The following is a 14,854-nucleotide window of genomic DNA, read 5'->3' on the forward strand; positions in this document are numbered from 1 at the left end:
TTAATTGAATTGCCCCAACAACATTTCTGAGTCAACTTAACAATTGCCGTTCAAGAGTGCAATAGCAGTGGGATGAGTCATTCAAACAGGTTGCTGAAAGTTGTAATAAGTGCGCTGAGAGTCGGGGAGTCAAAAACACCTGAGGAAAGAACCAAGGGGAGTGACAGATAGAGGGAAGATAATCAAGGAGGTGATGGAGTCCAGGTGAGTGTCATGAGGCGCTGGTGCGCGAGACGATGGTGACAGGTGTGCGGGATAATCAGCAGCCTGATGACCTAGAGGCTGGAGCGGGAGTATACGTGAGAGTAGCCCCTCTCCGAAGTGCGGCTCCAGCCGCAGGACGCTGTCAAAGGGGACGAACCCGGGATCAGGAGAGGACCGGTCACCCCTGCTGATGAACATGTCACACCAGCTGAGTGTGGTGCGGGAACCTGACAGATCGGTTGAGGCAGGGGAGCCTGGCGATCCGGTGGAGGCATGAAAGCCTGACGAGCCGGGTGAGGCGGGGAGCCTGGCATTCCGACTAAGGCATGAAATCCCGACAAGCCGGCTGAGGCAGGGGAGCCTGGTGATCCGGCTGAGGCATGAGAGCCTGGTGATCCGGCTGAGGCATGAGAGCCTGACGAGCTGGCTGAGGCAGGGGATTCTGGCGATCAGGTTGAGGCATGAGAGCCTGACGAGCTGGCTGAGGCAGGGGATTCTGGCGATCAGGTTGAGGCATGAGAGCCTGTAGCAGTTCCCGGACCCAATGTCATTATCCTGACATAAAAATGTAATTTAAAAAACATTCCCTGATGCTTCCGTTAGGTGAGGTGTTATTCTTTAACGAGTGCGCTGAGATGATGATAGGGATATATGTGCAGATGATGATGTGCAAGTAGAGATACTGGGGTGCAAAAGAGCAAGAGGATAAATAACAATATGGGGATGAGGTGGTTGAGTGGGCTACTTACAAATTGGCTGTGTACAGGTAAGCTGCTCCAACAGCTGATGCTTAAAGTTAGAGAGGTAGATATAAGACTCCAGCTTTAGTGATTTTTGCAATTCGTTCCAGTCATTGGCAGCAGAGAACTGGAAGGAAAGGCGGCCAAAGTAAGTGTTTTCTTTTTTTTTGTTGGCTATTTTACAAATGACATCGCCGAAGTCAAGGATCGGTAGGATGGTCAGTTTTACGAGGGTATGTTTGGCAGCAGGAGTGAAGAAGGCTTTTTTTGCGAAATAGGAAGCTGAATCTAGATTTAATTTTGTATTGGAGATGCTTATGTGAGTCTGGAAGGAGAGTTTACAGTCTAACCAGACACCTAGGTATTTGTAGTTGTCCACACATTCTAAGTCAGAACCGTCCAGAGTAGTGACGCTGGACGGGTGGGCAGGTGCAGGCAGCGATTGTTTGAATAGCATGCATTTAGTTTTACTTGTATTTAAGAGCAGTTGGAGGCCACTGAAGGAGTGTTGTATGGCATTGAAGCTCGTTTGGAGGTTTGTTAACAGTGTCCAAGGAAGGGCCAGATGTATACAGAATGGTGTCGTCTGCGTAGAGGTGGATCAGAGAATCACCAGCAGCAAGAGCGACATCGTTGATATATACAGAGAAAAGAGTCGGCCTGAATTTAACCCTGTGGTACCCCCATAGAGACTGCCAGAGGTCCGGACAACAGGCCCTCCGATTTGACACACTGAACTCTATCTGAGAAGTAGTTGGTGAACCAGGCGAGACAGTCATTTGAGAAACCAAGGCTATCGAGTCTGCCGATAAAAATGCGGTGATTGACAGAGTCAAAAGCCTTGGCCAGGTCGATGAAGACGGCTGCACAGTACTGTCTTTTATCGATGGCTTGTTATGATATCGTTTAGGACCTTAAGCGTGGCTGAGGTAGCACCCATGACCAGCTCAGAAACCAGATTGCATAGTGGAGAAGGTACGGTGGGATTCAAAATGGTCGGTGATCTGTTTGTTAACTTGGCGTTTGAAGATTTTAGAAAGGCAGGGCAGGATGGATATATGTCTATAACAGTTTGGGTATAGAGTGTCTCCCCCTATGAAGATGGGGCAGCAGTGTAGCCTAGTGGTTAGAACATTGGACTAGTAACAGGAAGGTTGCAAGATCAAATCCCTGAGCTGACAAGGTGCAAATCTGTCGTTCTGCCCCTGAACAAGGCAGTTACCCCACTGCTCCTAGGCCGTTATTAAAAATAAGAATTTGTTCTTAACTGACTTGCCTAGTTAAAATAAATTAAAAGAGAGGGATGACTTTGGCAGCTTTCCAATCATTGGGGATCTCAGTTGATACAAAAGAGAGGTTGAACAGGCTAGTAACAGGGGTTGCAACAAATGCAGTGGATCATTTTAGAAAGAGAGGGTCCAGATTGTCTAGCCCAGCTGATTTGTAGGGATCCAGATTTTGCAGCTCTTTCAGGACATCAGCTGTCTGGATTTGGGTGAAGAAGAAGCAGGGGGGACTAGGACAAGTTGCTGCAGGGAGTGCAGAGCTGTTGCCCTGGGTAGGGTTAGCCAGGTGGAAAGCATGGCCAGCCGTAGAAAAATGCTTATTTAAATGATCGATTATTGTAGCTTTAACAGTGGTGACCACACTTACTGTAATTCAATAACCAAAAGGAAATCAAAAACGGACATTCTTTCTGCTGACATCTAACAGAGTTTTTGGAAAATGTGGTCACATAAAAAACGGAGGGAGATTTTACCGTCATTCTGTTACCAAACTTTACATCTGCACTGTTCTTCGAGCAAATGTGTTTTGGTCAAATTTGATGTGGAAATTGTTCAAAGTAGTCCTTGTGCATTATACTGAGTCTCAGCCATTCTGTTACAGTGGAATTGCCCAGTAGCTATTCATTCAGTTCCCTATAATAATAAATGATTTGGTCTTTAATGTAAAACTGGACTTACAGTTTCTGGTCAATATGTAACCAGTCACAGGAAAACACATCCACTATAACAGGAAACTAAGGACAATATGTGTGATCTCTCTCTCTCTCTCTCTCTCTCTCTCTCTCTCTCTCTCTCTCTCTCTCTCTCTCTCTCTCTCTCTCTCTCTCTCTCTCTCTCTCTCTCTCTCTCTCTCTCTCTCTCTCTCTCTCTCTCTCTCTCTCTCTCTCTCTCTCTCTCTCTCTCTCTCTCTCTCTCTCTCTCTCTCTCTCTCTCTCTCTCTCTCTCTCTCTCTCTCTCTCTCTCTCTCTCTCTCTCTCTCTCTCTCTCTCTCTCTCTCTCAACCTCCCTCCTTCAATGCGAAGCCCTTGTTTCATTTCTGACATCCAAACACCCCCTATCCACAGGAATGACCATTTCTACAGCAAAAATAAACAAACATGACAAAACATGTTGGCATTTGCTGAAATATCAACTTCCACCTCATTTTCAACATACAGAAACAACCACTTTCCTTCCATCTGCACTGATGTGAAGGAAATAAAGCAGTGAATACTTGCCCTTTCACCAATCCTGTGTTTGTTTGATCTGGATATTTTCAGATAAAACAGAGAGAGGAAACACCCCTATTGAAGTTTTCGCATCATGGCTCAGGACACCCTCATGTGGTTGCATGAATATTTATATATTCTCTCCACTGGGTGGGGCTATGAGTCAACAGATAGGCCTACCGAACACCAGATAACTGCAACATTTAGAAGATTGGTATGAAACATTTATAGCAGGACATTTTATAATCAAATCAATTAACCGTATAATTTCAACTAGCATAATTGTAAAGAAACTATGTGAAACTAACCTTTGCAACGAGTGAACAACAGTCTTCCTCTGTCTATCTACATGTTGAACAGTTGCTTATTGTCAATTTTCTGTCATACACGTCAGTGTCTTAGCTCTGTTTCCTGTCCACCAGCAAACATTTCAAATAGCCCCATCTCCTACTGATCCACTCACTGACCCCCCTCCTCTCACTCAAATGACTACTGTGGAGTGATGTGTGTATGTGTGTGTGTGTGTGTGTGTGTGTGTGTGTGTGTGTGTTTGTGTGTGTGTGTGTGTGTGTGTGTGTGTGTGTGTGTGTGTGTGTGTGTGTGTGTGTGTGTGTGTGTGTGTGTGTGTGTGACTGGGTGGATGGGTATGTGTGTATGAAAGAGAGAGAGCATGTGTCTGTGTGTGTGTGTGTTTGACTCACTGTGTGTGTGTGTCAGTGTGTGTGTTTCGGTGTGTGTGTATGTGTTTGTGTGTGTGTATGTGTCTCAGTGTGTGTATGTGTGTGCATGTGTCTCAGTGTATGTGTGTGTGTGTGTGTGTGTATGTGTGTGTGTGTGTGTGTGTGTGTCAGTGAGTGATGTGTATCCTTGGGATTGGTCCACAGGTAGAGGTGCAGAGTCTTGAACACAGAGCCCTCCCTGTTGAACATAAACCAGGCTACAACATCTTAACCACGGACACACTTCACCTCCTAACCATTCATCCTGGACTGCCTCTCTGCTCTGCTCTCCATCCACTGTCCTCCACAGTATACAGTCTCATCTGCCACAATTGCTGTTCACCAGCTTACCTGACCCAGCTCTACAACAGACAGGACGGGACTGAGGAGGATGAGCAACATGGCCACGGAGATCGTTGCCTTCATCCTGAACATATCTGGATGGATCCTGGTCTGCTCCACGTTGCCTACTGATTACTGGAAGGTGTCCTCCGTGGATGGGACGGTCATCACCACGGCGACCTTCTGGTCCAACCTGTGGAAGACCTGCGTCACGGATTCTACAGGAGTGTCCAACTGTAAAGATTTCCCCTCCATGCTGGCTCTGGATGGTCAGTCCAAACTTTAGCTGGTTGCTATTTTTGCTGTGATGTTGTATTGTCATTGTAATTGTATGCGATTATGTGTATTTTTGTGTTTGCATATGTGTTTGTGTGTGTGCATGCGTGTGTCAGTTTGTGATTATAATGGAGATATATATATATGTGTCTGTGTGTCTGTGTGTGTGTGTGTGTGTGTGTGTGTGTGTGATTTCTTTGACCTAATCACAGATGTGTTACATCCTGAGCATCCGTCTCCTGGGATGAATGGCTGGCTTTGAAAAAAGTGCTATTTGGAATTTGATAACCCTATCGTTTTGTTGGCTTAAGCCCAAGAGCCTCTAAAAGATACACCACCAGAGGCCAGAGCAGCATTTGAACCGGGTGTTCAAGCTGCCATTTGAGGATACAATGCTTTTAAAGTGGCAATAAGAGGAAAACTGAGAAAGTCAGAGCACTTTTACAAGTGTGAGATACAGTGCCTTGCGAAAGTATTCAGCCCCCTTGAACTTTGCGACCTTTTGCCACATTTCAGGCTTCAAACATAAAGATATAAAACTGTATTTTTTTGTGAAGAATCAACAACAAGTGGGACACAATCATGAAGTGGAATGACATTTATTGGATGTTTCAAACTTTTTTAACAAATCAAAAACTGAAAAATTGGGCGTGCAAAATTATTCAGCCCCCTTAAGTTAATACTTTGTAGCGCCACCTTTTGCTGCGATTACAGCTGTAAGTCGCTTGGGGTATGTCTCTATCAGTTTTGCACATCGAGAGACTGAAATGTTTTCCCATTCCTCCTTGCAAAACAGCTCGAGCTCAGTGAGGTTGGATGGAGAGCATTTGTGAACAGCAGTTTTCAGTTCTTTCCACAGATTCTCGATTGGATTCAGGTCTGGACTTTGACTTGGCCATTCTAACACCTGGATATGTTTATTTTTGAACCATTCCATTGTAGATTTTGCTTTATGTTTTGGATCATTGTCTTGTTGGAAGACAAATCTCCGTCCCAGTCTCAGGTCTTTTGCAGACTCCATCAGGTTTTCTTCCAGAATGGTCCTGTATTTGGCTCCATCCATCTTCCCATCAATTTTAACCATCTTCCCTGTCCCTGCTGAAGAAAAGCAGGCCCAAACCATGATGCTGCCACCACCATGTTTGACAGTGGAGATGGTGTGTTCAGGGTGATGAGCTGTGTTGCTTTTACGCCAAACATAACGTTTTACATTGTTGCCAAAAAGTTCAATTTTGGTTTCATCTGACCAGAGCACCTTCTTCCACATGTTTGGTGTGTCTCCCAGGTGGCTTGTGGCAAACTTTAAACAACACTTTTTATGGATATCTTTAAGAAATGGCTTTCTTCTTGCCACTCTTCCATAAAGGCCAGATTTGTGCAATATACAACTGATTGTTGTCCTATGGACAGAGTCTCCCACCTCAGCTGTAGATCTCTGCAGTTCATCCAGAGTGATCATGGGCCTCTTGGCTGCATCTCTGATCAGTCTTCTCCTTGTATGAGCTGAAAGTTTAGAGGGATGGCCAGGTCTTGGTAGATTTGCAGTGGTCTGATACTCCTTCCATTTCAATATTATCGCTTGCACAGTGCTCCTTGGGATGTTTAAAGCTTGGGAAATCTTTTTGTATCCAAATCCGGCTTTAAACTTCTTCACAACAGTATCTCGGACCTGCCTGGTGTGTTCCTTGTTCTTCATGATGCTCTCTGCGCTTTTAACGGACCTCTGAGACTATCACAGTGCAGGTGCATTTATACGGAGACTTGATTACACACAGGTGGATTGTATTTATCATCATTAGTCATTTAGGTCAACATTGGATCATTCAGAGATCCTCACTGAACTTCTGGAGAGAGTTTGCTGCACTGAAAGTAAAGGGGCGGAATAATTTTGCACGCCCAATTTTTCAGTTTTTGATTTGTTAAAAAAGTTTGAAATATCCAATAAATGTCGTTCCACTTCATGATTGTGTCCCACTTGTTGTTGATTCTTCACAAAAAAATACAGTTTTATATCTTTATGTTTGAAGCCTGAAATGTGGCAAAAGGTCGCAAAGGGGGCCGAATACTTTCGCAAGACACTGTAACTCTGTGTTTGTCTCTTTATCTCGCTCTCCCTCACACCCACCCACACACATCCACACACATCCACACACACCCACCCAGTGTATATCCAGGTGTGTCGGGGCCTGATGATTGCGTCTGTGTGCCTGGGGTTCTTTGGAGCCACCCTGGCCCTGATGGGAATGAAGTGTACCAGGATCGGAGGCTCAGAGAGCACCAAGGCCAGACTAACAGGCCTCTCAGGCCTTCACTTCATACTCAATGGTGAATATTCATTATATTGTGTGCTTGTTGAACTACTCCTTGCTAATTAGACCAGAGCTGAGACCTCTCTGTTTTCTCTGCAGGGCTTTGCTCCTTGACTGCATGCTCCCTGTACGCACACAGGATCACATCAGAGTTCTTTGACCCACTCTTTTTTGCTCAAAAGTAAGTGTTCAGCTTAACTGTGCTACTTAATGTCCTACTGCACTGCATGTCGACAAATGAAATGCAGTGAGCACATGTATGTACTAACTGGTCACTGGCTTTGCCGGCTATGCCCGTCCTCTCGTTGCCAGGTTTGTATGTACTAACTGGTCACTGGCTTTTCCGGCTATGCCCGTCCTCTCGTTGCCAGGTTTGAGCTGGGCGCAGCGCTCTTCATCGGCTGGGCTGGCTCGGTGCTCTGCATTTCAGGTGGACTCATATTCTGCCTCTCCTTGTCAGAGGGCTTCAGGCAAGTTTGTACAATTAATTAAACGATGGTCAATTACAGAAAATTATTACTTTGACAGACGTGTTTCCCCCCCCCCCCCCCCTCCATTTACTCAGTGTGTTATGTAATCTGTAAGTACTGTACGTATCTCAACATCATGTTGACTGAGACACAGAAATGGAAAGTTATCTATAATAGAGTAGACGGATCGTAAAGCTTGTCATTCAGTAAGTCAATGAAGCAGTTTAATATGAACTGTAATTAAGTTGTTTAGGTACTGGGATATCCAGGGATCACTGTCAACATCTTGTCTCATAGTGATAACAGTATAAGGACATGCACTGTATGTTGGTGACTGAATGTTTTCTTTGTGTATAGTGTCAACGTATTTATGTGAAAGTCACCTTGGCCAGCGGGCCTAGGGAACTAGTGTATGGGGTGGGATGAATTGGCCTAGATCCGGAGACTTCTGTCTTCTGAACTAGAACTGTTTTAACCATGGATATGGAATGAGGACAACGTATATCTCAAAGGAGTAACTCTTAGTGTTTTCCTCTAGTCGAGCAGAGTGCTCCTACAGTGGTGGTACGTCTATGGTAACCAAGCGTCACAAACCCGGCAAGTCTGCCAACAGTTTCTACAAATCGCCAGTTTCCACAGACCCCCGAGACCCAGCAGAACACTCAAGGCAGTTTGGAAAGAACGCCTATGTGTGACAACGGACGGAACACTGGCATTGCCATATGGTCATATGAGGTGACCATGGACTGTTTGACCCTTGGGCTAAGCTTGTTGAGGTCACCTTTTCATACCTCTTCAACCAGAACCCCAACTCCTTATTGAGACGGATTCCTGTGTGATTACATTACCTAAGGGTGTGATGCATGCTACCTGCTTTTATTTTCCTTAATATGGAACTTATTTCCAATGCACTGTTCATAGAACATGGTTTTTGATATCTTCTCTGCCAAAGGAGACTCCTTGCTGTCTCTGTGCCTCTGCTGTATAACTGACTTGAACAATGTCACCCCCTGTGGCACAAACAATGCTGGGGGAAATAACCCTTGAAATCAGCAAGAGGAAATAGACAAGCTGTTGGCTCCTCTCTAAAACCACATTAGGTAATAGGCCTCTTCTGTCAACGGGCGATCAACAAAAGAAGTCAGAGAAGCTTGTTTTCTTCACAGGGCAGCAAATTCGTTTTGGCTAGGATCACAGTATGAACTCCCGGGTCACCTTGAAGGGACAAACGAACTGGTGCTCTTCCAAATCCATTGTTGCTCATTAGATATGCCTCAAGAACAAATATCAGGAATATGTGTCCGTTTGAGGTCATCTAGAAACATTACTCAATTGGTTCATTCCTGTACGTCTCCCAATATGTTGTAATCAGTGGCTATGTCAATAAATGTTTTTTTTTTTTTGCATCCAAGGAATTCAGTGATCATTTTCTCTGAATGATCTGGTGAAAGAACATTACGTCAGTATAAAGGAAAGGGGGATTGAATAAGTAGACTTTTTAATTGGGGGATTTAACACTTTGACATGGACCTCTGTATGAGTGTCTCATGACAACTACCTCCGGAACTCAACTGTGGAGTCAATGCCCGTCTGCCGTATGCTGTCACTCTTTAGCAGACCACAAGTGAAGCCTAGACGAAGGAAGAGTCAATAGAGAACATTGTGTGCTCTCAAGAACTGTCAAGTTCTTGTATTTTTGCAATATACCTCACACTGAAAGATGGCCCCCTACGTTCCGTTGTCTCGACTGATCACAGAGTTACCAATCAACAGCAGTCCTGCCCCAGTTGATCTCTGTTCAGACTCGGATATGGGAATCGGAAGTTTCCTCCCACCTTCTGATCAATGGAAACCTTAACCCCGTTACGTGAATCCTCTTGGTCCTCCGAGCAGCTGGCATAGAGCTACAGCTGGTAGCCGCCCCATGCTCCCTGCTCCAGTCCTGTGTATCCGTAAACAAGTGTCGGGTGTCCCGCAGCTCTGGTTGGTCAGAGGACCTACTCTGACTACACTACTAAGTTAGGATGATAGCCAGACATCTAGACAAAATCAATAATGGTGAGTGATTTCACATTTTGATGTCCATATTTTTCACAATGAATCCAGAGATGAATTCACCATTTTAAAAATATACAGTTTTATTGCATGCAATACGTTTAAGATTCCTCATTTGTATGGATTGAAGCATCAGAAGAGCCACATGAATCCCAAGCATCCCTAATTCATGTCTATTTTGTTACATCAGATTCTAAATTCAAACATGAAGGCCACCAGCAGAATCCTTGCCCCAAAAAGCAGTTTATTTATGCCAAATTTACAGCTATTTGTTTGTGCCAGAAAATCCATTATGGACAATACTTCTAAACATACATAAGAATCAAGTACTTTTCCGTACAAAATACACAAGTTTAGTGTGATTTGGACTGTGGTTGAGGTGCAGTTTGGCTGCATTTCAACAAGACACCACCAGAGAGCAGTATACCTATACTTTCATTAGAGGACGATCGAGTCAAACTATTGACAGATAGAAATTCAAACAATGTTCTGTGTATGCATCTTTGGATGGAATCTTACTTAATATTTCTTCATTTATCACGGTAGGTTATTCTGCAGCAGGTATTTGTGCTTAATAACCCATAATTAACGCGAGGCCACGCCAGCGAACACAACCACTCTTTTGTTCTTTCTCCGTTATTAGCCCATCATTAATGAAAAGCATGAATTGCCACCATATAGGTCCATGCATCACAACAGTGGGTCCAATCCAATGTCCCATCTACTTTGCCAATAAGCCGAGGGACTCGGTACAAAGAAGACCCTTCTCATCTTCACTCACCACAAGAAAATCCATCACTCCCCATGCAACTAATACCATCAGAGAGAGCCGTGGATTTAAGCATAATTATATGAGGCCAAAGACGTTGTGTTTTAATTATATAAGTGAAGCAGGCAGCACACCTAGCTAATAACCTACCGTAGCCTGAGGCAATGTCAACGGACAATGGAAGCGCTTCAACGGACTCTGAAGTTGTAATTCCTCAGGTAATGAGTTCTTATTGAACTAGTTAAGGTCAGACCAGCACTGTATTTAAAAGAATAATCATCTTGAGATGAGGTCAAGTTTTGCCATAGCCTTTGGGCCGTACTAGGTCATGTTTATGTCCTTTGAATACATTCGATCAGAATTAGTCAAATAATTCAAAACCCAAGGAATCAGCTCGGGACATAGAGATGGGAGGTTTCTGAAACGTGAGATAAATGCTTAGGTCAACATTTTCAGCACCCAAACAAGGTTCTGGAAACCTGAGCAGCAACAGACCCATAGCCACCCTCATGCAGTATGGGAAAAGTGACGACCAGGTACAGCAACAAAAATGACTGTCTCTTTAGTCATACTGAGCCCTGCTACCAAGCTGTATGACTGGGAGGAGCAGGTTTCTTCCCTATCACAGCACAGTACAGCAGGAGACTCGGGCTCCACTGGACGGTGGCTCCACCAAGGAGACACACCATCGTATAGACGAGAGAAAAAGGAATTGCCAATAAGTCAGATCTTGAGAAAAGAAACGGAACCAGCGACGGTCGTAATAAGACAACGTGAGGGTTATCTAGATATAGAGCAAATAGACTGACTCCACACACCGGAGTATCAGGATGAAAATCCGCGTGATGCAGATCTGGGGCTTCCTGATGACAGTGCTGGGATGGATCTTTGTGGCATGCACCATGGCCATGGAGGGCTGGAAGGTCACGTCCATCGGGGGCATGGGCGGGTCGGCTGTCATCAAGGTGGCCTGGTACTGGTCTAACCTGTGGAAGGCCTGCTTCACCGACTCCACTTCTGTCACCAACTGCCAAGACTTCCCTGTGCTCTGGTCCGTGGACAGTAAGTACCGTAGAGACATGCATCATATATTGTGTTCTAATTCTATTTCTGTGGTGGGTATGAAGTCGTATATCAACAAGAGGGACACATCTGAAGACAGTCTGTTAAGCTCATTTACCCCCCCAAAAATAGGGTTTAAAACGAATTCTGTTCATATGTGACTATTACTGTACTCAATCTTTTAAGCAAACTTCTTTGAGTTTAGACTGTTTCAGTACAGTGACATTGGGTATTCCACTGAAGTTATAAAGCCTACTGTAGTGTAAAGTGTGACCTTGCGTTTGGTTGTGTTCTAATCAACCAGACCACATCCAGATTGTGAGGGGCCTGCTGATGGGTGCTCTCTCTGTGGGGATGCTGGGGTTCGTACTCAGTCTCATTGGGATGGAGTGCACCTTCCTCGGGGGCGAGGACAAGGCGAAGAACAGGAAGCTCTTCACTGGAGGAGTCTGTCACATCATCAGTGGTAAAATCACCTGGTAGATGCACACTGTAGCAGATTGAGAGTAGCTGACTGACTCACTTGGTCTTATGCAGGCTTTCTGGCTGCATCGGGATATGCTGTCTACGCAAAATACGTCTCCGGGGAATACTTCAACCCCTATTTTGACGGATTAAAGTGAGTTGACCTGGATGCAGGTTTTTCCATTCAGTTACAAGATAATATTTATTGATTCTCTCTCTCTCTCACACACACACACACAGGTTTGACCTGGGAACTCCTCTGTTTCTTGGCTGGGTGGGATCAGCTTTCCATATGACAGGGGGTTGGTTCTACTTGGTCTCTGTGTGCAAACTGCTCTGTGAGGACGAGAGGTGAGTACAAGCATAACCAGCCTCATCATCAAATCAAATCACGTGCGCCAAATACAACAGGTGTAGTAGACCTTACAGTGAAATGCTTACTTACAGGCTCTAACCAATGGTGCGAGAAAAAAAAGGTATGTGTGTGTGTGTAGGTGAGTAAAGAAATAAAAGAGTAGCAAGGCTACATACAGACACTGGTTATTCAGGCTTATTGAGGTAGTATGTACATGTAGGTATCGTTAAAGTGACTATGCATATATGATGAACAGAGAGTAGCAGAAGCGTAAAAAGAGGGGGTGGAGGGTGGTGGAACACAATGCAGATAGCCCGGTTAGCCAATGTGCGGGAGCACTGGTTGGTCGGGCCATTTAGGTAGTATGTCCAAGCACAATTGGTTAGGAGACCGTAAAATGGTGGCCATCTCCTCCGGCACCATTTTCATCAAATTTTCATCATGGAATAGTTATTAATTTATTCATAACACACTTGTCATTGATTTGTTCTTTCTCATTTTGTGTGTCATCTCTCCCAGCGAAACTATAGTCATCCCTGAACTTCCCGAGGTTGAGAGGGACCAGGCCAAGTCCACCACAGTACAGTCCCCAGTATCCCAGATCACCTCAAAGATCAAGGTTCCATCTGCATCTAAGATTTCTTCAAAATCTGCAGACTCAGATGTGTCTGCCATCTCCTCAAGGTCTGGTCAATCCGGTCGCGCGTCCAAATCAGAGCGGTCTGGACGGTCCTCGAACTCCAGGCAGTCCTCGAAATTTGGCAGTGGGTCTTTGACGTCTGGTCATCCATCGAGGTCTCATGGGTCAGTGCACTCTGAGGTGAGCAGAGGCAGTAGTAGTACAGTGTCCTCTTTATCCAGTGGGTCAAGGAGGAGCGAGAGAGAACAGTTTATCAAAAACTCCTACATATGACCTGGTTCTGTTCATACTATGTGTGATTGTGACTGGACCGAACTGAAGTAACAATTGTATATACTGTATATGATGATTAGTGCTGTCAGAGTTAATCCGTTAACTCAAGTTAACTTTTTTGAATTTTAGTGAACTAATGTTTTTGAATTGCGATTAATCACATTGTCTCTAAGCTTTCAAAATACAGTGAAAACATCCAAAATACATCATTTATACAGCTAAAAACAACAATTCGATGTCAAAACAAGTTGACAATGAGGTTAAAAAAGTGTGCTTTGTCAATTTACCTGATTTGCTAACTGTTACTTTGGACAACTCAATTCGAGCAAATTCTGAATTTGGATCACAACAAATCCTTTGATTAACTCAATTAAATGTTTGAATCGTTTGACAGCCCAATAATGATCCAATTGTGATTCTGTATGTGGGGGAAAGTCTCTGTATCCAATGGCCTGTTTCCTGGGAATGTTTCACTTTCATCAAGTTAACTGCTTCATCACATTCATTGTATTGCTATTGATAATGTCATTAAAGCAGGACTTTTCTGCCTTTCGTCAAGTTCTCTCTGACTTCATGTTATTGTTTTCAAATGATTCAACTGTAGTCTAATCAAAATCAGTATATTTTAAGATATAGAAATAATCACCAACTCTTTTAGATGTTACTTTCCTAATATTGTCAGCACAGTCATACCTGCCAAAGCAGTCAGGGAGGCTGCCTGTAAACAGGCTCTGTTTTTGGTGTTGCCACTCTATTCTGCCCGGAAACTGTTTCCTATGTAAACCAAGAGTGATGTGCCGCACAGCTGACAGACCGACGCTCCAATCTTGTGCTAAGTGAATATGGAATCATTTTTATTGGATGCATTTTTGTGAATTCCGTGACTAGATTGGATGAAATCAGTAACCTTGCAATAGATCCAGTAACTTACCCTCGGTAGTCCCTGTGAGCGATCCTCTCCACCTGTCCAGACAGAGGAATGTGGAGGAGGTTGGTTCAGATCCTTGGCCTCGAGGTGTCCATGCTGGACTGGGTGATTGTGGCCTGCACCCTGGCTACCAACTACTTGAGGGTGGCCCAGGTCGGGCGCTGGTCCAACCTGTGGAAGGACTGCTCTGAGGACTCCGCCGCTGTAGCCAACTGTGTGGACTTCTGTGGACGGTGAAACGTGGTTTGAGTACTAGAATCTCTCGTCTCGTATCTGGTATCTCTGTGTGGAATAATCAGGAGTCTTATGGGTGCAGTGTCTGCTAATATGATATTTTCTCTAAAACTGTATGGGAATGCCAAGCTGTTTTTTGCCTACATTTTCCCTACTCAGGTATAATATTGGATCTGCTCTTTGGCTTGGCCTAGTGAGAGGCTTCCTCATCATATTAGGACCCATTCTGTTCTCTGCCACTATATTCACAGTAGCCCATTCACAGTACAGTATAAGCGACAATAAGCATACATGCCTAATTTACATACAACACCACATAAGCATGCTTCTCTAAGTATTGCCTTACCTCTCTAATCTTATTACATTTGCACACACTGTATATAGATTTTTCTATTGTGTTATTGACTGTACGTTTGTTTATCCCATGTCTTATCCCATCTCTGTGTTTTGCTTTATCTTGGCCAGGTTGTAGTTTTAAATGAGAACTTGTTCTCAACTGGCCTACCTGGTTAATTAAAG

At 44.3% G+C, this 14,854-nt stretch overlaps 1 protein-coding gene across 1 annotated transcript; it reads left to right on the forward strand.

The window, feature by feature from the left end:
• The first annotated feature begins 10,511 nt into the window (after nucleotides 1-10,511).
• On the forward strand, nucleotides 10,512-13,734 carry LOC110527408 (claudin-10-like). The gene is made up of 5 exons (XM_090242198.1): nucleotides 10,512-11,440; nucleotides 11,745-11,906; nucleotides 11,978-12,059; nucleotides 12,146-12,256; nucleotides 12,723-13,734. The coding sequence occupies exons 1-5, from the start codon at nucleotides 11,209-11,211 to the stop codon at nucleotides 13,171-13,173; spliced, it is 1,038 nt and encodes a 345-aa protein (XP_090098324.1). The 5' UTR covers nucleotides 10,512-11,208; the 3' UTR covers nucleotides 13,174-13,734.
• The last annotated feature ends 1,120 nt before the right edge of the window (nucleotides 13,735-14,854 follow it).

This window comes from Oncorhynchus mykiss, chromosome 7 (genome assembly GCF_057628025.1).
Source record: "Oncorhynchus mykiss isolate SJ-2025 chromosome 7, ASM5762802v1, whole genome shotgun sequence".
Lineage (NCBI taxonomy): Eukaryota > Metazoa > Chordata > Actinopteri > Salmoniformes > Salmonidae > Oncorhynchus > Oncorhynchus mykiss.